This window comes from Monodon monoceros, unplaced genomic scaffold (genome assembly GCF_005190385.1).
Source record: "Monodon monoceros isolate NGI ecotype Baffin Bay Population unplaced genomic scaffold, NGI_Narwhal_1 Super_Scaffold_8, whole genome shotgun sequence".
NCBI classification, from domain to species: Eukaryota; Metazoa; Chordata; class Mammalia; order Artiodactyla; family Monodontidae; genus Monodon; species Monodon monoceros.
The window spans coordinates 59,469,820-59,497,799 of record NW_021703785.1 but is presented as its reverse complement, the minus strand read 5'-3'; the positions used below and the strand labels follow the sequence as shown (position 1 = coordinate 59,497,799).

The 27,980-nt window shown below is 49.8% G+C and overlaps 2 protein-coding genes across 6 annotated transcripts in view; one reads left to right on the top strand and one right to left on the bottom strand.

Annotated features, from left to right (window-relative positions):
- Positions 1-18,339, top strand: part of DHRS12 (dehydrogenase/reductase 12) — a 42,915-nt gene extending 24,576 nt beyond the window's left edge. For 2 of the 4 annotated variants that reach the window (XM_029209770.1, XM_029209772.1), the window contains 4 exons: positions 5,256-5,317; positions 6,573-6,677; positions 8,107-8,197; positions 10,713-18,339. In XM_029209770.1, coding sequence (XP_029065603.1) covers positions 5,256-5,317; positions 6,573-6,677; positions 8,107-8,197; positions 10,713-10,993 — 539 coding nt within the window. In that variant the 3' untranslated portion in view covers positions 10,994-18,339. Of the gene's footprint in view, positions 1-5,255; positions 5,318-6,572; positions 6,678-8,106; positions 10,688-10,712 lie in introns of those variants that run through there. The other 2 variants (XM_029209771.1, XM_029209769.1) reach the window with 2 other exon arrangements.
- Positions 18,340-19,165: 826 nt separating this feature from the next.
- The window catches only part of WDFY2 (WD repeat and FYVE domain containing 2), a 171,156-nt gene continuing 162,341 nt past the window's right edge, over positions 19,166-27,980 (bottom strand). Inside the window, exons 9-12 of one of the 2 annotated variants that reach the window (XM_029209766.1) lie at positions 24,308-24,409; positions 23,321-23,451; positions 20,448-20,556; positions 19,166-19,423 (exon numbers count right to left, since the gene is read on the bottom strand). In XM_029209766.1, coding sequence (XP_029065599.1) covers positions 19,394-19,423; positions 20,448-20,556; positions 23,321-23,451; positions 24,308-24,409 — 372 coding nt within the window. In that variant the 3' untranslated portion in view covers positions 19,166-19,393. Of the gene's footprint in view, positions 19,424-19,647; positions 20,557-23,320; positions 23,452-24,307; positions 24,410-27,980 lie in introns of those variants that run through there. The other variant, XM_029209765.1, reaches the window with a different exon arrangement.

Below are 27,980 nucleotides of genomic sequence, written 5' to 3'. Positions count from 1 at the left end.
ACCACACACCCATTTGGGGAATTTTAAAAACAAAATCCCAATTAAGCACCTTCATGCTTTTAATAAGCCCATTCTCTCCCTGCCATAAAGCAGGCTGTTTCCTTGTGCCCCAGGTGTAGTACCAACAGCCTCCCTCTCGGATGTGACAGCAGGGAGTGATGCAGTCATCTTCCACCAGAAACACTGGTTGAGCTGTAGCACCCTGAGGTACAGACCTTGGATGGCCTGGGGAGGACAAGGAAGTGATAGCATATTCACTTTTGTGGGTTACCTGGAGCCCAAGACAGGTGCCAGAGCTCTCCCCTCTCCTCTCAGGTGGACCCTTCCCACCTCACAGGTAGAGCTCACAGGTGTCCATTCCCACATTTAAACAATGCTGTCCAGCTGCTCACAGCTTCAGCCACCCTTGAGTGAGCCCTCCCACCCCCAGGCTCTTTGCACAGACTGTGCTCCACGCCTGGACACCCTCCTCCCATCCCTACCCTCTCCTAGCACCCTGCAGCTTAGTCCTGCCTCTCTCGCCTCTAAATCTTAGCTCAGGTGTCACCTCACTGCTAACTCGGCCCCGATGCCACCGCCACCCCACCCCATGTGCTCAGAGCCGTCTCTTCTGCACAGCACTGACCTCACTGTGGGTGTAGGTTCATTACATAATAACCTGTTAATGCCTGGTGAACACCCTGCAGTCAGGGAGTTCTCACAGTATCCCTAGTATTTATCACTGGGTCTGGCATTTAGCAAGTGGAACTGGAAGCGGGGGAGGTTGAGGTTGGGGGCAAAGGGAAAGATCTGACTCATCCTCACCGCTGTCTGACCCCAAACCAAGAGTAAATACCCCACGAGATACTGATGACTCTAATGCCTCTGAATGCCTCATTTTCTCTGGGCCTCTGTGCTCCCAGCTTCCCCAGGTAATATGATCTTTGAAATGGTCTTTATATAATTTGTAAAGTCCGTGTGTGAGGCCTCTAGGCTCGCTATGGGATGTTTGTGTTATTGTACCAATGGGAGAGGTACCAAATAGTATTCATCACGCAACTGTCTGCTCCTTTAAAATCTACACCAGTAACCTCCCAGGGGTAGAGGGACAGTCATTTTCTCCGGCAGATAGTACAATTGGTAGGAGCATATACCCGAATACACCCGCTTGGTAACCAAAGTGGCCTTATTTCAAGCTGGCTGTGAAGGTTTCTTAATAGAAACTCCAATCAGTTCTCCTATGCTAAATGTAAACATTGCAGTAGATTTTTCTCATCAAACAATACTTTTAATGCTACTGAAATATATCATACCCATGATGTGGTATGATTTCAGGAGCACCATGAGTTTATTATTCTGATGGAAATGTGGTTTCAGGCGTGCTTTAAGAGTACTCCGCACCTCTCCTTCAGCGTTACCCGGCTCGACACAGTGTAACATCCCTTCCTAATGAGCTTATAGAGAGAGATTGGCTTCAAGTCACGTACCCATGTCATAAAGGTCCTTGTTGCCGTATTTAGAAGACTACGTCCAACATAAATTCCACTCCCAAATCTCTTTCTCGTAATGAACCTCCATCGACATAATGAGTTCCTTGGAAGGAAGGCATTGTGTAAATTAAAAATACTAATGAGTCATAATGATAATGAGTTATTTTGCTTATTACTGGGAGCAGAACTCAGCTTGGGCGCATTACCCTGTGGCTGAAGGTGTCTTCCCTACACCCAGACCTGCCCTCCCCCAGGAGCTCAGACTAAAATACGTTCTCTTCTTCTCTCCTCATCAAAGCTCTGAATCCCCCAGACGTCCCTGGTCTTGGCTAGTCAGTCTCAGGGGAGTGGAAGTTACTAAACTGGTTCGTCCTAAGATAGGAATGACCCGAAGGCACCCAGAGCTGTTTCCAGCAGCGCGCTGCTTGCACCTTTCCAAGGATATTCCTATTAGCTGGGGAGCACAGGTGAACTGGTAGATTTTCTAGCTAAGGCCAAGCCCAGTGTCTTAGGGATTGTCTGGTTACAAGGAATAGGAACCCACTCAAGCCGACTAAACAAAACTGATTTACTGCGGGGAAGGCAAGGGCAGCCTTCACAGAACTTAGTGGCAGAGGCACAGCTGGGCTTTGGGAGCGTCAGGGACAGGACAGGAGAGCGTGAGGAACTGGGGTGAACTTTTCCTGTTTCTCTGGGACCCTTGTCCACAGACTCTATCCCAGCCCTCCTGTCTCTGCAGGATGCTTTTCCGTGCACATGGGCCAAATATGGCGGCCGCTGAGTCAAGGGTCCCGTGCCCATGCTCTTGCGGGGAGGGTTCGACTGGCACAGCTTGGCTCAGGTGTCACCCCTAACTCAGTCTCCTCTGCCCATGGGGTCGAGGTTGCGTGGCTCAAACACAGTGCCTGGCCCCGGGTCATGACTCGGTTACGTGTTGTTACAGGATGCAGGGCCCAGCCCTAAGGGGAGGGGATGGGGCACATCTCCAGAAGAAGTCTACCACACCAGGTCGAGGAGTTTTCTGCTGAATTTGGTTGGGCGCCTGGAGTGTTGAAGAGCTTTGGGGAAGGAGAGTGGCATTGGCGCCCGTGTTAACAGCGGGCCCGTGGTGGGATCTGTGAGCTGGGCAAGGAGCTCCTGGTGCCATGTTCATCCTAAAGGAGCAGTGACTTGCAGACAACGGGATTCATTCCTGCTCCCTTGGCACCAGAGTCGGTTGGGACTCTGTGGTTGAAGGACTCAAGAAAAGGGAGATTTGCCATGTTTTCCATTCTGCGTGGACTTGCTGGGAACTTGGAAAAGTCACAGAACCTCTCTTAGCAGATTCTTTTAAAAGATCTTATTGGCTTTATTCAGAGATTCCTAAATTGGGGAACATCAATCTAGCAATAGATAGGAGCCTCAAAGAACTGTACAAGGCAAGAAATTTTATAGGCAGAACGGAGCAGGAACAGGGAGGTTATACTGGGCATGTAGCAGATTCTTCCTGTGTTTCTCTTTGCTGGCCTGAAAAGATGCTGAGGGTACACAGGAAAGGCCTCAGAAAGCTGGCTAGGAGGCTGGAGGATGATAAATCACTTGTGGCTGGAAAGAGAGAGGCTTCATCTCCTTCTCAGGGAGGAGAAATGCTTGCTGTGTGTGAAGAGTGACATATGTGCTTTGAAATGATAAAGCTGGGGACCTAGGAGGCAAAAAGCATATAGAAGCACACGATGGCTCAGATCTGCTGGGGGCGGGGGGACCCAGAGAGCAGGATGGGAGAGGCCCGTTTTGTGGATTTGGAATGCGGGAGATTTTTTTTTTTTTAATGATAGAAAGGGCCCTGAAGGTCTGCTGCTAAAAACTGCAGTTTCTCCAGGAGTTTTAAAAAAATCACCTACCACCTGGCTGTGCCCTACAGGTGAGCGTATTTGGTAGGGATGAATGGCCCAGCTAGTCTTCCTGCCGGTGACTCTGTTAGCGTCTAAACTGATACCGGTAGGGTATATTCTCGCAGAGGATGAAGCAGAAAACAAAACACATCACTGGTCTCCTGGGTCGGGGGAGAGGCGCAGAGGGGCTACCCCAGCTCTCATCCGTCTCGGAGGAGCGCCCAGCCAGTGGGGTGAGCGAGTGCGGCCCTCGGCCCATCCCGGGCCTCTGGGAGGGAAGCAGCGGAGCCTCTGGAGGAGGGGTGCAGGCCTGTGGTGTGGAACCTGCTCCCAGCTTTCATTTCCTTCACGCCAAGGAGTCGTTTATGACAATCCGTCACGGCAGGCTGATGGGGCTGATAGCTTTTGGCAGAAGTCCTTTCTACTTCTCGCAAATTAAATCACAGAGAAAGTCACTAGCAGTGAATGCAAAGAAAGTGTTCAAGGCCACTGCACGGAGGCCAACAGCTGTCAGAGACCCAGCGTTTGCCGGACTTTAAAAATCCTGCATACTAACGAGGCTGGCACCTTCAGCGACAGGTTGGGGTGCAGACACCAAGAATGCTGTGTGGCGTGAAGGGCACAACTCAGAATTGCTAATAATAATAATAATAGGAATAGTAATAATAATGAAATAAAATGGCAACAACCAATGTGCACAGAGAGCTTTCCAGTCTACGTGCACATTTTCGTTTCACCACAAAACCCTGTGATCCTAGGAGGTGGGCTGTCCAGCTATGGTCTCCCTTTCACAAGTAAAGAAAGCAAGGCTGAAATGCTTTGTCGACCTGCCCGTGGTCACACCGCTGGTAGGTGCCAGCCAGGACTCAAATCCAGGCTCCCGGCTCCCCCCAGCGCCCTTTCCGTGACACCAGGCCACTCCGATGAGCCTGGGTGCAGGGCCGGGCTCAAGGTGGTGGGCAGAGCTGGGCAGGCAGAAACTCTGACGAGTGGCCCAAAAAGAGCCCAGGGCTTTCATTTCAATTCCCCGACCCCCAACCCGTTAACACAAGGTAATATATATGTTCATTGTTTGGAAAAAAAAAAAACCATAAGCATAAGAACACAGAAATAATAATTGCCCACTCAGAGATAAGTATTTTGAACATTTTAGTGCACCACAGTATCATCCTTGCAGATACTTTTTCTTCATTTTGACACATCTTTCCTCACAAAAACGGAATTCTGTTCCTCCTGCCGTTTTGTAAACGTCTCATTCCATGTACTGTGAATATCTCTCCATGTCAGATACATTTCAACAATATTTTTCTCATTTCATTACAAATGTTAGACATACAGTTTTTATGATTGCAGAAATAACCATAAGGTTATATGCTCATTGTAGAAATATTCAAATTCAAACCGTACAGAAATGCCCAGCAAAGGAAGCAAACGCTTTACTTAATCCCACCCTTGGGGCCTAAGCACTGTTGCTACATTTCACATTTCCTGTTCATGTTTTTCCGTGCACACTCTAGACATAATGAACATATGTGTCTATGTACATTTTTTTTCTCTGCCAAGTGGGATCACAGACTGTTGTGCAGTTTGCTTTTTTCCTTCCTCTGGTGTGGACATTTTATTGTCTCAGTCCCTGAGGTTCTAAGGCATCTTTGTTCCAATCCTGGGGAAAGGAAACCATGAGGCTGGAGAAGGGACAGGATAGTGGGTAGTAGCAACTCAGGGCTGGTTCCAGCGATCCAACTAGAAACCCCCCGAGAGGAGGGGACCGCAGCTCAGGCAGCCACTTGACGCTCACCCGGAGGAAGCAGGTAAACGGTGCTGCCTCACCACCACCCCGCGGCCACCTGAGAGGAGGGGTCCCGCGGCACCACATGGCCCCATGCACCCTCATGAATGCTCCGTGCCTCCCCAGGTGTGTATGTTCTCACGACCGCCCTGATCCCCGTCTTGGAGAAAGAACACGACCCCAGAGTGGTGAGTTGACTTTGGGGGTGTTTTGTAAGTAAATGACTTTGCTCCTGATGGGAAATCAGTGGTCCTACGTTTGTTGCCCCAGCTGTCCCGAGGGGGCCATGCTGTCCACGTCCATAGGGGGAGCCCCTGGGTCCATGGGCCTTCTGTTTGATAATCTGAGATCCAGCAGCGGTGTGCCAGCCCAGACGGCGTCCAGGTGGGTCTAGGGAGGGGCCCGTGAAGCGGGGAGGGATCCAGGTCAAGGTGAGGGTCAGCCTGCGGCTTTGTCCTCAGGACACACGTACTTGAGGGGCTTGTAGGCGTGGCCTGGGATTCCAGAATGCTCGCTCTGGCAGTAGAGACTTCCTGGGAGCCAGCTGTCGATCCTGCCCCCCCTGCCCCGCTCTCAGGGGCCCTCCACCCTCCCTGCTCCTGCCTCTTGCCGCGGCTGGGTGGCTGCTGCCCATACACAACCAACGAGTCCCCTGCCAAAAGGGAGGCAGAGCTGTGCAAAGCCCCAGCCCTCACTGTAGGCTCTTCCCCAGTGTCATCTGGGAGTTGGCAAAGCCTTCAGAAAGGGGAGCTTCTGAAGAGCAGGGGCAGCCGGGGAAGGCAGTCAGCAGTGGGTGGGTGGGTGCACTTCCTGGAGAACCTGCCTCTCAAAGGGGAGGGGACAGGCTAACGGGTTACAGTGACGGAAATCAGAGAAGTCGGGAGGAAGGCTGCATTCTCTGTGCTGTGAGGGCCAGAATAATGACCTCCCCTGATCCGAGAGGTCCAGGTCCTGGCACCTGTGAATGTCACCTTGACGTGGCCAAAGGGGACTCTGCAGGTGTGATTAAGTTAAGGGTATTGAGATGGGGAGGGTATCGTGGATTACCCAGGTGGGCCAGTGTAGTCACAGGGGTCCTAAGAAGAGGGCCAGAGTCAGGGGAGACTTGACAGTGGAAGCAGAGGCGGTCGGCATGGTGCAGCCCCAAACCAAGGCATGCGAGTGGCCTCTAGAAGCTGGAGAAGGGAAGGAACGGATCCCCCCTAAAACTGCCAGAAGGAATGCAGCTCTGCTGACACCTTGATGTTAGCCCCATAAGACCCATTTCAGACTTCTGACTTCCAGAGCTTCCAGTGGGGGAATTCATCTGCGACTTTATAAGCCACTAAGTTTGTGGTCATTTGTTGCAGTAGCAACAAGAAACCAATACGCTGCTTGACAGAGAAGAGGGATGGGAGGGTATTATGAACTTTTCTGTACATATCTCCATTATATTTATTGCAGATAACAGTCTCCTCCGGAGGAATGTTGGTTCAGAAACTGAATACCGATGACCTACAGTCAGAAAGGACAGCATTCGATGGCACCATGGTCTATGCACAAAACAAAGTGAGTGAGGGGAGTTTCTCAAGGCTGCCGCCTGGGTGCTTTTCCAAGGAAGGCTAATTCTGGGATTCACGTTAATTTGGACCTTAGTAATTCCCAGCAGCACCTGAATGTTCCCCAGTGGAGAGAGAACCCTCTTCTCCATCAGGAGCCTGGCCCAGCCCAGCTCTGCCTGGACCAGGGTGGGGCTGGGGGGCTTCAGCTAGCCCCTAGGAAGAGCCACAAAGGCCGCCACCTCTCTTCCCTGGTTTCTTAGACCCACAAAGAGCATGGCGAGAGCCGGTGGCCGCCACAGCAGGAGCCCAGCAGGGGTTCCTTGCCCGGCACGGCTCAGAGGGAATATGGACCCAGGAAGTCACTCCTCTCTCCCTGGGCAGCCCCTGCTCACTGGCTGGACAGATGCCCCTGGAACAACGCTGGGTTTCCGGGCTCCCTTTGAAGGGCATGTGCATCCAATTCTGAAAGGAAAGGGCAGGGGTCCAGATCTCATGCCGGATCTTAACAGGAAGTGTCGTCACGCCGCCGTTCCTCAGCTCATCACAGCTGTTTTTAGAAGCCGGCTGTATACCTTCCACACTTATAGTTCTGGCCCCTCAGTTCATTACTTGGGTGGGCTCCCTCGTCGTTTGTGAAGCTGCCAGTGCCCACCAGCTGTCCCTCCTGTTGGTGTGGTCTGCCTCTGTCCGAAACCGCCCCCCCCCGCGCCCTGGCTCTGCCCCGCTTTCCCTCAGCGAGCCCCAGGCCAGCTCCTGGTGGATTACTTCTCATGACTCAATCCTGACAATTGAAGGAACCATACTTCTTGACAGTTTTTCCAGAGAACATGGGAACAAACCACTCCGTAAATGAGGCCCAGATGGAGCTCTTTGCAAAACGTAATCAAAGTGCCCTGGGATTGGGCAGTAGTCTCCCTGCAGCTGAGGCTTAAGTGGGGGGTACTTGATGATTTTTCAGGGAATTTGCAACAGCTGTGTTCTCGTTCTCTGAGCATCCCCCAGTACGCGTCCTACACTCCAAGGCAGGAGTTCCTTCACATGTCCACGGACACCCGCTCAGTGCCGGCTTGTGCCGGTGGCCAGGGTACACAGTGAGCGGGCCCCAGCAACGAACACCGCAACACAAGCAACTAGGAAAGAGGACTCTCTGGGCGTCATCTCCGGAGGGGGAGGGGAGGGGGAGGGGAGGGGGAGGGGAGGGGGAAGCCCCCGGGCAGCGTGCGGCGTTGGCGTTCCCTCATTTCCGGTGCTGGTCTGTCTGCGTCTCAAACGGAGGGGCTGGGACGCAGCGCTGGGTTGTAGCCAGAGCTTGCGGGGTAGAGAGCCGATTCTAGGGCAAGGTAAAATCTGACATGGGGGGGCGGGCGAGGCAGAGTAGGGGCCCCCTTGCCCCCGCTCCCGTTTGTTCATCCTCGCCCCCCACCCACCCCGTGCAGAGGCAGCAGGTGGTCCTGACGGAGCGGTGGGCCCGAGCGCACCCGGCCATCCACTTCTCGTGCATGCATCCCGGCTGGGTCGACACCCCAGGTAGGTCTTTCATTTCCACGGCGCCTGCGTTTCATCTAGAGGTATCTTGGGCGGCCGCAGGACTGACTCTGCCCTGGACTGGCCTAAAACAAGTATCAGGAGGACTAGGAATGGCTTCGTTTTCACTGAGAGGGGCAGGCCGGTCCTCACAGGCGGAGCTGCTGTTAATCTGCCCCGCGCCTGGCGGAGAGAGGGGGCAGCCCTGGGGTGGGGTGCGGCTGGGGGCCCCTCCCTCGGGACGGGCGGAGCCAGTGCACACTGAGTGTCGGAGAGGAACGAACCGAACAATTGAACCGAGGGGGGCGAGGGGGACCGAGGGAAGTCAACGGGAGACGCTGGGAACGTGGGGATAGGCCAGGCCACCTTGCCGCCGCCCGGGTTCCTAGAAGTAGTGATGCACACAGGTCAGTAACAATCACGAAGGAGACAAGTGGAATTTTCTGGAAGCGCGTTGGAGCAGCAGGGAGGGAGAGCAGAGCTCTCCTCGGGATCTGGCCCTCCCAACTCCGTGGCCTGGGGTAAATCACGTGGGCTCTGTAGCTCTTTCCTCCTCCCCCGAAAACAGCAGCACAGGAGCACCCCCAGGACACCTGAGAGCCCAGAGCTGCTCACAGCCGTGTCTGGATACTGACGCGTGTGTCCTCACAGCCCCACTGCGGTGGGCACTAGCATCATGCCCATTTCCAGATGGGGAAACTGAGGCACAGGGGGGCCAGGATGGCCCGGCTGGGCCCGGCCACAGTGTCGTGGGAAGCAGGCTCTCTCGTACACGTGCTGTCGTCCTTTCTGAAAGCCGGTTGAGCAGAAGCCTTAACATTTGTATATACATCCTTGGAATTCATCCTAAGAAATAATGAGAGATGTGGAAAATGAGGTTGCTCACCACAGCACTCGTGCTAGGAGAGTGAGTTAATAAATTATGGAGCACCTGTACAAGAAATCTGTTCAGCCCTGAAAACTGCTGGGGAGAAATGTCTATGGGAAAGGAAAACTGCACTATACCATTAAATGAAGGTATCAGTCCCCCAAACTGTGCGTGCCTTAGGGTCTTATTTTTGCTATACCCATATCCCCATGGAAGAAGGCGTATGTTGGTGCCACGTAGCATCCCGTGGAGACCTGGCTAGGAGAGCTGGCGCAGACCAGCCCTCTGGGGCACGGATCTGAGGACGTCTGGCAGCCTCCTGTTTTAAACGCAGAGGGGGTGTCCTCAGCCAGGCACACCAGGAGGGACTCAGGCCAGGGGTGTTGCGAGAGGGTGGCTTCTTGTCGCTTCCGGATGGGAGACATGCCCAGCCCTGCCTGACCAGGTAGCTCCGTCAGGCCGTGGAGGGCAGCCAGCCTGTCATCCTCCCAAGGACATCACCCTGACAGTCCTCATGTCAACCTGTGTGCTTGCAAAATCTGTGCTCCAAGCCCACTCCCTGGATCCACCATCTGGGTCAAGGTGCAGTTTGCCCTCTATTGTCCACAGGTCACAGGGCAACGACTGGGCCTCTCGGGTGCAGATGGCCTGTCTGGGGACACAGAAGCCTGAGGGAGGGCTGGGCAGGGGCCTGAGGCCGGGGACACTTGTCCTCCCCGAGTGCTGTGACGGAGGATTCAAATTCCTTCTCTTTGCTCATCAGTATTTCCTAATTTTTCCACAATTAGCAAGTACTGTTTCTGTGAAAAGAAAAAAAATATATTTTTAATATAAAAACTGAGGGCCTTAGATTAGATGATCCTTTCTCTCTCTGAAATCCTCTGATCTCATTACGGCTTTCAGACGTTGTTTTCTCTGCCTCCTTTTCTTTCCTTGGCTTCACGAGAGAACAGTTTTGTTTCCCAGCGTGCTCACTGTTGGGACAGTGTGTTCCCCGAGGTCTGTGGGCGGGGGCTGGGCCTCCCGTGGTGAGGACGGGTGCCCTGGGGAGGTGACACCAGGAAGGGAACCTCTGTGTAGCCGGGTGTGGGGGGCAGGGGGAGGACGAGTTAGAGGAGCTTTGGCAGAGGAATGAAGAAGTCCCTCCCCTTCTTACTACACTCCTCCCTAAAAAGCAGGAAACACTAGTGCAGCCCGAGGAGCCATCAGCCAGGATCCTCGGAGAGGTCAGAATCCTTGGCGAGAGATGGTTCACCCAGGAAGCGGGAGTCTGATCCCCTCTCAGCCTCAGTGTGACCCTCCTTTCCTAGGATGGAAAGCGGGGAGGTGCTGGAGATTTTGCTCCCAGGGGACGGGCTGGTCTGGGCGCCCGGGGCCCAGGGGACACGGGACCCAACACACTCGGGGCTCTGGTGAGCAGCAGTTCCCTCCCAGGCCACAGGGTGACACCTCAGGGGCTTTGTGACAAGGCTGTGTGAAATCTGGACAGCCTGGAGGAACGCTGTGTTGAAGTGGAAAGAGGGCAGTCTGTGGTCCCGTTCCGTTTCATCGTTGTTATTTTGTCATTGGAAGAAGCCAAGCGCGGGCAGCGTCCTGGCTTGAGGATGCTGTCCTCACCTCCCTGTCCGTACCCCCCCCCCGCCCCTGCAGGTGTGCGGTTGTCGATGCCCGGGTTCCACGCCAGGCTGGGGGCCAGGCTGCGCTCTGAGGCCCAGGGCGCGGACACCGTGCTGTGGCTCGCCCTCGCCCCGACTGACGCCGTGCAGCCCAGCGGTCGCTTCTTCCAAGGTGACTTCCTCCCTGGGTGTGAAGGCGCCCCCGACCCTCCTCTCCGTGCAGCTTGGGTCTGGGAGGGACTGTTCCCCTTCCCCGTGATTGTGCCCGGCCTTCCTTGGCAGGGCGGCTCCTTCGCCTGTCGGGGCGCTTTGTGAAGGGCCTCACCTCTGACTTCGCACCACCCGCTTTTTCCATCCACCTTTCTGAACTCAGTGGGTCCCTTGAGGATGAAATCCTCGGGTTGTCATCCTTGTTCTGAGTCTTGGGCGAGGCCGGGCCCTGTGGGCACCGCGGAGATGAAAGCTCCCTCTCCGAAGGCCCGGGGATGGGAGCTGCAAGCAGCAGTGCAAAGGGAATGAGTCTCTTCTTTCTGCTTCCGGGGGCAGTTATCTGTTGAGGGTTTGCTCCCAACCTGGGCAGCATCCCGACGGGCAGTCTGAGAGGAGGCATGCTGAGGGCGGATGCTGGAGGCCAGGGCCTTCCGCCTCTTTCCCCACCACGGATGTGGCCGCCTGAGCCTGAGCCATGATGGAGCTCTGGTGACCCTGTGGCGGCTGGGGGCGTGGCCATACCTTCTCCGGTTCTCAAAACACTCCACACTCCCCAAGCCCAAACCCCACCCCCGCCGGCACCCATGCCTGAGGACCCTCCCCCCAGCCTGCTGGAGTCCCTCAAAACCCAGCCCGACACCTGTACTCCCCAACTCGGTCTCCCTTCTGTAGCACCTCATCGTCTGGGGGGACCCTTGAAGGCAGGGGTGGCATCTAACTCCGTCCGGTGTGGGCCCCTCCCCGGCAGATGTCCGTGACATGACTGACCCGGGGCCCAAGTGGCGGGCAGAGGCTCATCCACGCCGCCTCGCTGCTCACACCTTTGTTCTTCCCTCTCACTTTTAGACCGGAAACCAGTGCCCACACATTTGCCTTTTGCTAGGACATCGTCCTCACCGGCTGAAGAGGAGAAACTAATTGAAATCCTGGAAGAGCTAGCTCAGAGATTTAAATAGGCCAGGCCAGACCCAACGCGGGGCTGGAACCGCCTCAGAAAATATGGGAAGGTGTGGCCCAGGGGTAGACCAGTACACAGACCCCACGTCTAGACGTCCCCGTAGATTGGCCCATATTCCACTGCTGTGGTCTGAGCTGGCTTCCTCTCCTTCTGCAGTCATAGAAATCAGCCCCGTTCTTTATACAAAACCTAGTATTGAAGCCGTGACCCACCATCTCCTCACTGTGGGACCACAGGTGGTTTACTTACCCTCTGGGGGCCTCATTTTCCCTGTCAGTGGAGATTTTAGTGCTACCTACCTCAAGGGGTGGTTTTAACGATTTAGTGAACTACTAGTAATGCACTTAGAAGAATGCTTGGTGCATCGTAAAGACTTGATATATGTTTGTTAGCTATTAACATCAGCATTTAACTGACAAGTGTGCTAAAACTCACGGGAAAAAAAGAAAATCCCCCTAAAGGTTACCCCCCTGTAGCAATGAGGAGCCACACAGAATGGGAGCTTTTATTTTAAAGTAAATACGACTGGGGCTGGGAACTAGCGAATCTGCCTCTTCCGCAGTATCTTCTTTTCCCGTGTAAATTTCTCCTTTGGGATGTGGTTTTTTTCTAAAGATTCCATGGCCTGGTTTATTTACATTTGCTACGATTAGAAGTGGCATGGACATACATACACTACCAAAGTAAAGTAGCTAGCTAGTGGGAGCAGCCGCGTAGCACAGGGAGATCAGCTCCGTGCTTTGTGACCACCTAGAGGGGTGGGATAGGGAGGGTGCGAGGGAGATGCAAGAGGGAAGAGATATGGGGACATATGTATATGTATAACTGATTCACTTTAAAGCAATTATACTCCAATAAAGATGTTAAAAAAAAAAAGTGGCTTGAATTACGCACCTGGCATTCCGGTGCTACTGTTTGGTAAAACTTCTAAGCTATTTGCATTTTATGTCTTAGTGACGCTGGGAAAGTTGTAACAAAATCGGTGAACAGATTTAGGATAGCTCCATACACGTTCTGGATGGTCACGGCGAAATAAACGTAATGCATCACCCACAGCGGAGGAGAACCCAGCTGGGGACCGCTCAACCAGTCCCACGGTGCGGGGCCTTCAGACGTGCCTGAGGTGCTCAGGTCCAGGCTGTCAGCCGAGGAGCCCCTAGGAAGGGGCTTTCTGGTGAGTCCGCTTGGAAGATCAGTGAGCAGCGGCCCCCCGGGCATGAATCTCTCCTTTCCTGAAGGAGGACACTGGGGGCTGCCGCGGTGCTGGGTGTGGGCGGTGCTGGATGTGGGCGGGGCCGGGCGGGCACGGGCAGGCTGGATGGAGGAGGGGCAAACCGGCCGCCCCTCCCACCGGCCCTTTGACAGCGTGCAAGTCATCGACTTCTTCCCACTTCTTATCTGTAAAATGGGCCTCATGAATTTTTACGAAGGCTTTTCCTGGCTGTATTTTTCCTGAGTCCTCTCCTTCGTTTGGAAAGTTTATCAGCCACAGGTAAAGCAGCCTTGTGTGAAAGATAAAGAAAATAAAAAGGTCTGCTCAGCCAGCCATGGTGAACGCCAACGCAGGGCTGCTGGAGTGCGTGTGTGTCACATGGCACAGCTCGACAACAATGACAGGACCACAGGTGCAGGAAGGTTTCCAGAGATTTATTTTAAACCGTGGCGGTAGCTTGCATTGAGTCTTTGACATTGGTCATGGCTACACATTCATTTTGGTTAGCGGGAAGCACAGTGGGAAAGTGAGCAGAGTTCAGAAACGTTCACGACATTCAGCAGCATTTGAATGGAGAACTGGATACATTTAACATCGTGGGAAATCCCTGCTTATTCCCACCTAATCACATTCAGGAAGTCAATGTCAAGACTGCTTGGTCTGGTTGGGGGAATCTAGTGGCAGAGGGTGTGGCAAATGCCAGCAGGGTTTGGCTAGAACCACGTTTGATAAATCTCTTCCAGCTTTGGGCTTATTACATTTTCAGCCTGACCCCTTGGAGAATCTCATTTCAAAAAGAAAGAAAAAGACATCCATAAAGCAACACGCCCACTGCAGCCAGGTTCCAACGTGGCTGTAGACTGGTGGGCGTGCAGGGTGGAAGCGTCCGTGTCCCCTGTTGTAGAGACAGTGGCAGGCAGGCACGAATGTGGGGCTAGCACCTTCCCGGTTGTCCAGTTAGTAACAGTTTTTGGACTTTTCATATAAAGATTTTCTTCTGCAAAATGACAGTACATTTGAAAAAAAAGCAGATGGCGTAAAACACAAATATGTAAGTATACAGTGGTTACCAGCGACACAAGTATTTTGGTCCATACTTCATATGCTACTAACATAAGGCAGCCATCTATTTAAATGAAAGAAAAAGTGTGTATAAGTGAAATACTTTTTTCAAACCATTTCTCCTTTTTGTGTTACAGTTTACCCTCTCATGCTTCCCAGAGAACCAAGGGGGATAAAAAGGAGAAAGGATCCTAAATATCAAAGTCACATTCTAAAACTAACCTTTAAGCCGACCTACAATTCCCCTTCTCTCCCAAGAAAGTCAGATACACTTTTGTACACTCACGAAGGTGAACATTTTGAGGTATTTGTTTTTAATGAGATGGTACTATGATTGACTTGCACCTTCATCTTTTTCAAACCTCCTGGGCTCTAGACGGGAAAATACTGGAAGCAGTTTACTTGATGTGACACAAGACAAAGGCAGTGGGATGTGCTCCCGTTTACCTGAGTGAAGTCAGCCACATGCAGGCGGGTCACTGGTAATGGTTAGGTCAGTTTAGTAATAACAGTCATGGAATCATAGGATCACGGATTGGAAGGGATCTTAGGAACAATCATTGAATTCAACTTCTACTCAAGGCTTTTAATCTTTCCACATCTATTCCACTATAAATAGACAAGGGGCTACATACTGTCTGTTCCAAAATTCCCTGGCAAAAGAAACACAAAAGAGGAATCCCATTCCAGTGTTGGACAGATCTAATTTTACACCCTGCTTTCTTGTGTTTGGCCTAAACAGGCTTCTTGGTGGAAAGGATAATGTTTAAAGGCAAAATTACAAACTAAAAACATGGATGTCCCTGAATTAAGTTACGGACACATGATACTTGGGCACTGAAGGATAAAGGCAAGTGGATGGAATACAAGTATCAGTACTAGGAAGTACCGAGGCCCGCGGTGGGACGCCGGGATGCCCCTGCTCGGTAGAGTCGGGTCTCCAGGGCGGTGGCTGCCTGAGCTCTTTTACTGTCGCCGAATTGAGAAAAACATTCCCTTCCGCTTGGCGAGTGCCACTGCGATGAGGATTTATCACATTTACCACATTGTACTGAAATGACCATTACTTGCAAGAATGATTCAAAGCCAGAGGGAAATGAGGGCAGCAGTGGCCTGCTTGCTCACGGGAAGGCCGTGTGGGTGCAGTGCCACCGCTGTCCAGAACAACCTCCTCCACAGGTCAAGGCCTGTCCTTTTTCAAAGGGGAGCTCCTAACCTGGGCCCCCAGGTAATAGCGGAATCAGTATGCCGTAAGCTCATCCAGGCCAAGTCTGTGCAAGCAGTGGTCTCCAGCCCCACCTCACAGCCTCCAGTGAGGGGCTGTGCCCCCAACAAAGTTCAAAAATTAGTTACCAGGGGTCATTTTAGGATAATAACTCAAGGTATTTCCAAAGAAAAAGAAAGTTTGATACCAGCCTCAGCTGCAGGGAAACTTGACTCTCTGGGTAGAGGTGCGTGGTGAACCGCGTGCTGCCTCTCTCTGTGGCCACGAGCATCTGCGTCTCACGGTGACAAGAGCTCAGGCTCCAGGACTGCAGTTGTGCACTTGATGTTCTCTGGCAGCTCCAAACCGCCTGTGGGCCCCGAGCACCAGGCTGATGCAGGTCCTGGGCCTTTGTTTACGCTGCTCCCACAGCCTGGGCTCACAACAACTCATCCTTTAACTCTCAGCTCAGAAGCCCTTTCCTCTGCAAGGTCCCCTGGCTCCACCCGTGCGGGTAGGAGCACCTGCGCAGCTCCTGGAACAGGACCCCACAGCCCTCTGTCACTGGATTTACCACCTGGCACTGAAATGATCCATCTAGGCCACAGGATGACCCCGGGCCTGGTTCAAAGCCTGGAGTGTGGTGGACACTCAACAAAGGGTTGGACTGGATGAGAATTGGAGTCTCAAGGGTCATCTAGATCCCTCAGTGCTCAAGATGGACTTAATCTCTGTTTCCCAATCATGTCGCTAGATAGGCACTTGCATATCCAGAAAAACATAACTTTGTTTCAAAGGAAAAAAAGAATGTTTTCGGCAAAATGCTTTCCTTCACTTTAAAATATAACTCTTAGTGGACAAGGTCACTTACATACAATTAAACTACTATGAAAAGACCAAACCAAAGGAATGTCATTTAATGGATATTTATGTCTAGTAACTTTGATAACATAGTTTAGATCTAGTTCTTTGCTTAAAAGGCAAAATTCAGGCGTTAAAAACTGATTAATGTTAAGAAAAAAATAAATTCTGCTTTTGAAAAAATGAATCTTAAAACAGGAAAAGAAAGGCAATGTTCCATAAGAAGGTCAATGAAGAGACTGGCTCAGTGCCAACCCACACACGGAGGGTGAGGTGGGCTTTCAGTGCCCCTGGATTTCCACTTAAACTTTGTAGCTGGGGTGGTCTGTGGGGAAGAGTGTAGGAAGGAGTTTATGCTGATGGAGACCTGCAGGAACTACCTCACTGCACATACCCATCCGCTTGGAACCACGGGCTGGGGCCAAAGGCTGTGCCTACAATGAGAGGAACAGACCCGGTTCCGAGAGCTCCCTGCCTCGAGGCTGGAAGTCATTGCTCCCCCTCACGCCATTACCAGTTAATGTTCTAAAACAACTGTTCCTCGAAAATTCTTTCAGGTTTCCCTTGTTGATACCTCTGCGATCTCTAACTGCCTGGTGTGACTATAGTGTTTTGTGCTCGGAACATTCTAGATGTCTGAAGATCCCTTCCAGTTTTGTGATTTTATGATTCTTTGAATAATTCAAACAATCCAGTAAGAAATACATCATGGTTGATTGACCTCAGATAAAAAGATACCTGACTCCAAGTACTTAATCTAAAACCACTTGTGCTACTGTGGAGACAACCCAGGCAGTTAAAGGTTCCAGTAACATCATTTCTTTGGAGAAGCTGAGAGCATGTGATTGGTTCTATCCTACCAAATGAAGGACAGCCACGTGCACGGTATGTGCGGGTTTGCCACTTTCCCAGCATAATCCTGTTAGGCTTTACTTGCCAGAGCTTCTGTATGTTGAAGTAACAGAGCAAAAAATATATATAAAGTGCAATTCCAGTGGGGTAAAACAAGAACTATGAGAGTTAACCCAGACAGGAGAAAAGCCAAGTGCTGGCACCAGCTTCCACTCCTAATGAATGAAGCCTCCATTCCATAAAAATGCTTGGAAGGCACCCCGACACCAACACATATCTACGAGTTACAAAAATGGTGGAGATAATGTAATACTCAAGAATTCACAGTATTATAAACACACACAGTTGGCGTGCTAAGCGCTTCTCACCAAGTTCAAGCACCTACACAAATGAGGAGAAAGGAAAAGGCAGGGCAACGGATACCTTGACATATCTGTGGTTACTGATCGTGACTCTCGTCACCAACGAGGTGTCCAGTGGTTTCAACCTCTGAGTGGCCCTGTGGGCTGGGATACAGAGAGGCTGGGAGGGAGATGGCTGGACTGAAGTGCAGGGTCACAGACCAGAGGGACCACGGTGTCACATGTGGTCCAAAGGAGACAATCAGCTTTCCCAGTGGGGTCTGAGCTCATCGAGACCCAACTCAGATCCACTTCAGGTCTGCCGCGCGCCTGATCCACCGTCTCCCTATCGCTGTGCTTGCCTCTCTATACACAGGCCGGGCTCCAAAGTTCAGGAAGGGAAAACAGCGATTCTTTCCTACAATTCATTTCCAACACACAGTCCTTTATTACGTACAACTTAGTTAAGTGGCTCCAGGTTCTAGTAGTAAACTACAAAATAGATACGAGTTTTTTTGCGGTACGCGGGCCTCTCACTGTTGTGGCCTTGCCCGTTGCGGAGCACAGGCTCCGGACGCGCAGGCCCAGCGGCCATGGCTCACGGGCCCAGCCACTCTGCGGCACGTGGGATCCTCCCGGACCGGGGCACGAACCCGTATCCCCTGCATCGGCAGGCGGACTCTCAACCACTGCGCCACCAGGGAAGCCCCCAAAAATAAGATTTTAAAAAAGAACTTCAATATCCCAAGTTAAGTCACTACACACAAGAATATCTCAAGTTATCAAGTTTGAGTGGATTCCCTTAAAATTAGAGTTTAGATTCATCTCCTAAAGCCTCCCCCTGCCCCTCTTTTTTTTTTTTTACATTCCCAACTGGAACACAGCATGAACTGTAGGATTCAGTACCTTTTATGTCTCAGATCACACAATTTTAGTATGAAAGTGTGCAAAGTGTTCTCATAAAATACATGAAGATAAAAATCTTTAAATATCTCGTTTTGAAAGAAGAAAATACAGACGGTGAGGAATAAAGCAGGATACAACCTCGCAGCAACGAACATGTTCAAGTTCAGAGGTGACATCACATAGAACAACGCATTTTAAAGACACTATTCTTGAAGGACACAGGGTTTTGTTGTTTTGTTTTGTGTTTAATATGAAGAGCGACAGAGAGCTGTGTCAATAAAACTAAAACCTAAAAGGCTCAGAAAGCTCCAGCTGAATTAGAAACGATCCAGGCACTGAGAGTTGAAGGCCTGAGTTATGAAAATCTACTTTGTGGCTGGGAGTGGCTTTCTCACAACATTTGTTTTTAATGCAGGAAAGACAGAGAAAAACTGAGGCAGAAACACAAGGTCATTTCCACTCCATGAGAGCACGTACGACCTAGATATCACAAACAGATCACTCTCAGGCGATTCAAGAGTCAGCTGGGAAATCCACATGAATGGTTTTCCAGGTCTCTCAATGGGAGGGGATTTCTACGAAAGCAGAAACACTGCAAATAAACTGAATACCTACACTCTGGGGAACAGCAGATGAAGCTGAGGGTGGATACATAGAGAAGAAAAAGATGCCGACCACGAGATATGTGTCCCAGTGAAGGAAACACGGAAACTACTTGATAACTACCGAAAACACCCTGAACAGTTATACACGCCTCATTTCTCCGACACACAAAGCAACAACTAAAACGAAGTGGTGAAAAATATAAAACTTAAAACACCCCACACTGAGTTTGCAGTATACTCAAAACAAGGTAGCACAGCCAGACTGTATAAACCACTTGTTAAAAAAATATCCTCTTTTATATCGTATGAACAAGTTGCAAGAGTTCCCTCGCAAGAGCTCACCAACCGCTCACCGCCGTGTGTGCGGGTCACACGCAAGCTCAGCTCAGCTCTTCAGCTTCTCTCCCACCACTCACGCATCTGCTTTACAGCTCCAGTCATGATTTAGGTTAGAACAACCGTTTCTTGAGTAAATACTATCTTTCTGGTGCCTGGAAGGGGCATCAAGACACAACCGGGGTCATATCCCACAACTGTAAAAAGAAGAAGATCTCTGATGAACTACCATTAACTGTGTTGAGCATCCAGTCTTTGTAACTGAATTCAAGTGTATTTTTTAACTTAACAAGGAACTAAGTACTATACGAACATCATTTATAAATCTATAAAATAGTATTTGTCCATCAAAAAGTTCAACGTAACCCTCAAAAACAGGACAATGGCAGCTGGAAATTTTAATCCGGCTGATGGAGGATAAAGGCAGATTAGTTCATTCAAGGGGGAAGGGAAGTAACATATGAGGCAACAAATGGGTACCAAGATGTGCTGTGTCCTTTCTATATCTCATCTCATCTTCCAAACAGTTCTACGAAATGTCTCATTTTCAAAAATAAAGGAACCAAGCCTCCCAGAATTTACTTTAAACGTGCTCGAAGTCACAGAGGTCTGGTGGCTTCCAAAGGGGGTTATTTCAACCGCCCCATCCTGCTGCCGCCTCCAAGAAGGGACCAGAATGGGCCCAGGAAGTAGGGCTCAGTGAACGAGGCAAACCTGAGCCTCTGGGTGCCTCAGAGAATGACACAGGTGTGGCCCCTTCAGTCCTGTGCCTCTGCTGTGTCACAAAATCCATGTGGTCTAGCGCAGTCCTCAGGCCCTGGAGGACTGCTCCCGGGTAATTGATCTCACTGGGAAAAGATCTTGTTTATTACTTGTTGGCTCATTCAATGCTCAGCTCAAACCCCCTCCTGAAGCCATCTCCATCTCCTGAACTCGTCCAGTAATTCTTGTCCATATTACTCTTTGGGCTGCTGAACATGTGACCTATTATTAACTGTCTTTTTAAAAGTATGTCCCCAGTAGACTAGCTGTTCCTTTCAGGCGAGAGCCATGTCTTATTTTGGTGTGTACAGCCAGTGACTGTTCACGGCAGGTAGCAGGTTCTCAAAAATGCTCATTGCCAAGGGTAAGCTTTGGAGCAGACCTCATGTGGTCTTGGGGTTCCTGTATATTTACACAGGGCCAAAGACGGAAAGCTTCTAAGATAAGAGAGCATCCTACCTTAATAACCTTGTCAGTTCCCGAAGTCAGTAACCATCCTCTGGTGGCATCAAAATGCACATGCACGATGTTATGTTTACTGTCATGGAAGGTCGCCGTGGGTGCACGTCTGGAGGGAGCAAAGAAAGTTTCCAAGAGTAAAAGGCAGTGGTATATAAAGGAAGAAGATCTAGAGTGACATTAAGCTCTAATTTTTAGCCAAATGGCTAAAGTGACTTCACTATTAGAAATGCTCCTGGGACTTCCCTGGTGGTGCAGTGGTTAAGAATCTGCCTGGCAATGCAGGGGACACGGGTTCGAGCCCTGATCCGGGAAGATCCCACATGCTGCAGAGCAACTAAGCCCGTGCGCCACAACTACTGAGCCTGTGCTCTAGAGCCCGCGAGCCACAACTACTGAGCCCGTGCACCACAACTACTGAAGCCTGTGCACCTAAAGCCTGTGCTCTACAACAAGATAAGCCACAGCAATAAGAAGCCTGCTCACCGCAACTAGAGAAAGCCCACATGCAGCAACGAAGACTCAATGCAGCCAAAAATAAATAAATTAATAAATTTTTTAAAAAATGGGGCTTCCCTGGTGGCGCAGTGGTTGAGTCCACCTGCCAATGCAGGGGACACGGGTTTGTGCCCTGGTCCGGGAAGATCCCACATGCCACGGAGTGGCTGGGCCCGTGAGCCATGGCCACTGAGCCTGCGCGTCCGGAGCCTGTGCTCCGCAACGGGAGAGGCCACAACAGTGAGAGGCAGAGCTACTTTTATTCCCTGGTGACATGTTATGATTTTTTTAAAAAAAAGGGTAAAAGGATTCTTATAACTCTCCAAAATGGTCAAAAGATGTTGAAGTTTCTAAACGTCCTTTTGGAGATTTTGTTGCTCTGAGTCTGTGAGGCTCTCTACCTGTGCTGTAAACAAATCTTTAAAATGACCCACAGTGCTTTTGCTAAGTTTGATCTCAGAAGGACTTGCTGGTAAAATAGTCTACCTTTGTCTATTGCATTAAACAAAAAAAAGCACACTTGTTAAAACGCCCAAGACTGTCATTCTCATCTAAGGGCTCTTCATTCTTTCTCCTCTTTTCCCTGGTATAACTGCAGATCTGGTTTTTCTGTGGCATTCTGATGCTTTGACAAGTAAAACAATATATTAACAAACACTGTTATTTGCTTTTTAGTTTTTTAATCTGTGTATTTTTTTAGTAAGAAGGCTGGTCAACTGCCTAGGTACTCTAGAGGCAATGCACATGCTCCCACGGAGAAGAAAGCAGAAGAAACAGTGATGTGGGAAAGGGGACAGGGACGTGGAAGGAGACTGCAGTTTTCTAATCATGTTTCACATCGCCGCTCCTCGGCAATGGGCTCCCTGAAGATGGCTGTTAATTGCTCAATCTGGAGAACAGATCTTCAGTATCCTAAAACTGATCACTTTAAAATATTTAGAACTAAAGAATTAGGTTTAATTTGTAGTCACTTAGACTCTCTGGGTCTGTGTCTTTAATGAAGAATTAAACTAGAATATCCTGTCTCTTGCAGCTCTCTAATTTAATGAGAACTCATTAATTTCACCACATACGATGAGCAGAACATAACCAATGAACATAAATGCTTACTTATGCAAGGGCATCTTACTTAACATTTGCTATGACTAAATAAGAATGAAAAAAACACATACATTAACATTAGGGTTATCTGTAAGAGAACGCTTTGTTTTATTAATTTGCCAAGAATTTCCTTTAAATGCTGACCTCCTCTGATGCTTTTTTTTTTTTTTTTTTTCTTTTTGCGGTACGCGGGCCTCTCACTGCTGCGGCCTCTCCCGTTGCGGAGCACAGGCTCCGGAAGCGCAGGCTCAGCGGCCATGGCTCACGGGCTCAGCCGCTCCGCAGCATGGGGGATCTTCCCGGACCGGGGCACAAACCCGTGTCCCCTGCATCGGCAGGCGGACTCTCAACCACTGCGCCACCAGGGAAGCCCTACATGCAGCTTTTAAGACACCCATCTAGTACGTAAAATGATTTTACTCTAAACAGGTGTGGGGGTGGATGGAGGTGGGAGAATTGGGCAATAAGTTCCCTATGAGATCCTGTTGTAATTCACTAAAAGGGAAACTTGGTGAAGAGCATTCTGTTTACATCTGTTTTACAACAGCTGACATGAAAAAGACGACATGGGAGGAATTCCCTGGCAGTCTAGGGTTAGGACTCCGAGCTTCCATGACAGGGGACACGGGTTCAATCCCTGGTGGAGGAACTAAGATTCCGCATGTCGTGCGGTGTGGCCAAAAAAACCAAACAAACAAAAAAAAGGAACATAGATTAAAAAAATGAAAAGACAACATGGATCTGTCCCACCCTCCCTGCCACCCCCCAACAAAGCACAGCGGCACAGTAACCTCAGGTCCTGGGTTATTGGGAGAGACCGACCAGCAAGACTCAGTAGCTGGGCAACTGGCGGCACTGGCCTCTTAGGAGAAGTGGCTTAACTCTTCCTGGAAAACAAAAGCTCTGGAGCCTGTGGGCTGATTTGGTCCTATAATGATACCGGCTTGGGCTAGAAGGTAAACCCAGGGCTCCTGCACTGCTGGGCAATTCTCAAGAAAATGAGCAGACAGAGAGTTTGCTACAAGAACATTTCACGGCACACACCCCTGGGACTGACGAGAGCACAGAGATGATTTCTCAGCGTGCACTCTCTCCTCCTGCCCACAAGAGAACATGATCTCTTGGTGGAAAGGAGGGCTCTGCCCACCAGCCACGGTCTGCATTAGAAACCAGCAGGACTAGGGCCCTATTAGTCATGGCTGCGGCGCTGGGCGAAGCCCTTAGACCCGGCTTCCTCCTTAACCTCGACAATTCTGCGGATTGCTGGGACTTACTCCTCATCTGTGATGGCCTCGTGGCAGCTGTCACACACCCTCACTTCAAACTCGAAGCCCATCAGAGGGATGGAGGAGCGCTTGGAGCTGCACTTGCCGCAGACGGCCTTCCCGCACTTCCGGCAGTGGTGCTGGAGGGAGAGAAAACATGCTCCCTGCGGCTGCGCACCTCGGCCTGGCCGGGTAGGCTCAGGTGTGACCCATAGCATGCAGGTGAGGATGCTAAACCAGAATGTTCCAGGAAACTGAAGGAACACGCCAGGTGCTCCTCTTTTTGGACTGTTTATTCAGGATGAGGACTGTTTGGGAAGCACATGTGATCGTGCCACGGCCCCAGACCCCGCCCCCCTTCCCCAGTCTCGGTGCTTTCCAATTATCACCGTTATGAACTAGAGGACCCACCCAGCGGTCGGGTTATCTTAAAGCTGGGTGTCCAGAAGTGCCACCTCCAGAGGTTTCGCTGCTGGGTGAAGAACTGGGACGAAACCTGACTCAATCTACTGTCTGCACTTTGGCCGTGCTCAAGCTAGGCGACTGGCATTTGACTTCCTTGGGGCAGAACAAGCCCAACCGTGGAATCAGATTGAAAATGCTGTATTATAAGTAGATATAAATAACTAAAACTAAGATGGAAGGAAGGAAAATGAAATTAAGAAGAAATAAACATCACTTACATAATTTCATGGTTTGGTACCAATATAAGCTAAGCACGGCCCCTCTAATTTTAAGGTACATCTCACTAGATGCCACTAGAATTCTAAAATCATATCCCTTAACTACTGGCACCAAGTGCCTACGGAAACTGAATGCAGCAGGAATGAGCTACAGGAGAGAAAGGGAATAAACTAGCGTGCGGTCACAAAGTGACTCCAGGGCAATAATTTACTCCCACTGCAGCTCTCGCCCAGGGGCGCTACTTCCTCCAAGATCACAAGGTAAAGTTATTTCTACACGATTACATTTTGAGGAAGCATCCGTATCACCCACCTGTCTCAGGCCAATTTTCTTGCTGTCCCACATCTGCTTGAAGTTCCAGAAGAAAGGCTGATCGCACTTTTGGCAGGAATCACTGTCCAACCACTCAGGGGTCTTGTCAAATAAAGCACACAACAGGTCACAGTGAGAAGCAGCCCAGACAGTGGAACCAGTGTCACTGCCGAAACTTACATGATCAAGATGTGTTTCTAAGAAACAGAGGTGTGATTTCTCGATCATTTTGAAAATATTTCCTAAATGCCTATGATGTGTCAGGTCCTGGGGATGTAGTGGTGAAGAGAAAGAACCTCCACCATCGTGGAGCTCGTAATTTATCAGGGAAGACTTAATATGAAAATCTTATTAATAATCGTTATGATCTGAATCAGTGTAAGGATCAGAGGCCTGAGAAGGAGAAGCACAGAGCGCTGTGAGAGTGGGATGACCTAGGCTGGGGTTCAGGACTTTGTCTCTGACAAATGATAACAAGCTGAGACCTGGGGATGCATGGCAGGAGACCAGGCACAGTGGGCTGAGAGAGGGGCAGGATGGCTGGAGCGCATGGGTGTGTGTAAGGGGGGAGCAGGGGAGGGAAAAGGGGGAGTAAGGGGGGGGTGGGAAGGGTATGAAGGGCTGAGGCTGGAGGGGATGCAGGGGCCACACCACTGACAGCTATGTTGAGGATTTAGGACGTTATCTCATACTTCCCGATCATATGCAATTATATTTGCTCTGATTGTGTACAATTACATACACCTGCCTATTACACATGCATGCAGCTACCCGCATTGGAGGGACAGAACCTGACCACAGCGGCGGGTTCTCAGGGAAGCTACTAGTCCTCTGTCTTGGCAGGGCCTGGCAGGGTGTAAGGCTCTGCTTCTTGCCTCATGGGTCATGTAATATCCTGGCTTTGTTCACTATTCTCCATCCCATGGCGAGTACTCTAAACTATGTCAAACTATGTCAAAAAGGATGTGTTAAGCTTAAAGCTATTCTTTATAAAATCTTTATTGATTCTCCATAGGGGGACACTACATTTGCTTCTAGAGTTCCATGCTCTACTCTGTAAATTCATCCTCTGGCAGAGAGACTGGGTCTCTTTCCATATATCACCTAACCCAAGGAATCGGGGAAAATACACCCAACCCCAGGGTTTCCCAAAAGTGAATTCCAGGGCACGCCAATTTGACTGACAGGACACTTACTGTAAAAGAGGCCTGAGCTCAAACAAGTTTGAGAAATACGGTAAACAACGGCCTCCCCTCTCCGGGCTTCACAACGGACAGCAGCACAGTAAAGGCTCAGGAAGGACTTTGTTGATGTAATCCTTTTCTGAGGAAGACCTGTTATAGAACAGACTCAGGGACTTAGCCTATTCCCCTACCTTTAAGCAGAAATGAACCTAAAGCTACATATTTTCTCAGAAAAAAAAAAAAAAAGTTAAAAGGGGACATTTTAAGAGCTCTAATTCTTAGTCTATTTATTTTATTAAAACAGAAGAAAAGAAGTAAGCCTTTCACTTACTTGGTAATTTTCTTGCCCTAATTCGTTTAAAGACAGATTTAATAAAATAATCCAAAGTTTTTTAGCTGAAGACAACACTTTACCTCTAAAAGACTTATCTATGTTGTGATTTTTCAGTACACTTACGATGCAGGAAAATCAGGAAGATTTACAAACAACTTACACACACACACACCCTGCTACACCTTTTACAAGGAAGCGTGCTGGTTTAGGACACACATGAAATACGTAAGTGGGTGTCTATGAGGAGGGAACTGACAGTAGGGCTCTGAAAAGGGGGAAAAACAATCAGCATGTGTAGTACGATTCCATTTTTTTGTCCAAAACAAAAATCTGACATGTATCTGCAGAGAAAAATGTAAGGAGGGATGTTTGCCAACATGTGAAGGGCAGTATTTCTGGGTGGTGGTATCAGGAATAATTGACATTCTCTTTGTTAACAAGTACTCAGTCTAACTTTTCTACAAAGAACCTGTATTATATATACTTAAAAAAATAATAAAATTGTGAGAAATTGCGTTTCATTAACTGTACAAACACACGTTCAACCTATGGGATGTCTACCTGATCTGTGTTCGGCCACCTGAGGTCTCCCCCCGCCGGCCCACCCCCCGGCTGCCGTCCCCTCCTCTCTGCCTCTGCCTCTGCCTCTGCGCACGACCACTTTGCCCGCTCTTTGCTCTTGGTGCCTCTTGTTCTGGTCGGAGTGCACTCAGGCCCGTCAAGCTCTTAACACTCTCTCCTGCCACAGACCCTTCGCTGAGAACATAAGCCGACGATGACAATCCTCCGTCCGGATGCTCTAACTCACACCAACTGTGATTGAATGATTTATACCATTGAATAGTTCTCTGAAGTTTTCTCCCCCATGTCTTTTCTTCCAGAAAGGCCACCTGCCCTTCAGGGCAGGGACAGTTTCCTTACACCTCAGGCCTCCTGAGCTGAGCGCCACATGGCACTTGCCACACCTAGGTAGCAGCTCCATAGATACACCCCAGGGGATGTATGTTTACAAAACGGGACACGTGCAAAAAGTGGATGGAACCAGCACTGCTCATTTAGAGCTTTAAATCACTCGAGAAGATTTAAGATAGTCACCAAGTACCGAGCGCCCAGATATTTTCATGTCAAAAGGCATAACTGAAGCAAGATGGCTCGGAGGACTGCCCACCAACCACCTGGTTCCGTCTCTGGAACACTGCATCGTTATCCTCCTTTGGGCCTCTGTCTATCAAGGAGGGAGGCTGTGTGCACAGAGGGAAAAGAGCCCAGCGGTTCCCCTCCCCAAGTCTGGCCAGTCAGGCCTGGGAAGAAGCCAGGACAGACCAGGTGTGACTGTCCGTCATCCAAAACAGGCCACCATGCAGAATAACGAGTCACATGGGGGCCTGGCTAGCACACATTGTGCCGACATCTCTGCCTTTACGCCCACGGGGCCAAGTGGTACTTTCAAAAGCAACAGTCCACAATTCCCTACTTCCTGACGGCAAGGATCATTTTAATTAGTTACTAATAGAACTCCTGTGGATTTATGGTTTGAGCAAATCAAGCTTCAATCTCCTTAAGCATTTAATTACTGGTATTTGAAAGGCACTGCATTATGGGTAATAGCAACTACTCCCTTGAAATGAGATTGGGGTGAGGGTATGGAAAGAAGTTGGGAAATCGCTTTTGTCTAATTTTTCAAGTGTTGCTTTTCTAATTCTTGCATCCTGCAAGGAAATAAATTAGAAGAATACACACTGTCAAAGGGAAAGTTTACCCAGCATAATTCTAGGGAAATGAGAAAATGGTTAACTTCAAAGTACCTGTCAAAGAGGATATTCAGTAAGCAAATCGTTGTTAAGATGCTCAAAGATGAAAAAGAAAATTCACTGAAAAAAGAATGTTATGATAAAACTTAAATATATGCCTAAAAAATGACAATGTATATATTTATAACTGGAGAACTGCTTAGAATATGACTCGCAAACACAAAAAGATTATTTCTAATATTTCTATTAATACCAAACTAAGGATCCTTCATCAAATACCATTTCTCACACACTAGCCACCACTTCCCCCAATAACGTAAAGTACTACGCTTTCTGTTTTCGTAGGCACTTCATAGCAAACGGCTACTCACCTGAAAATAGTTGCTTCCTCTTTCTCGCCTGAA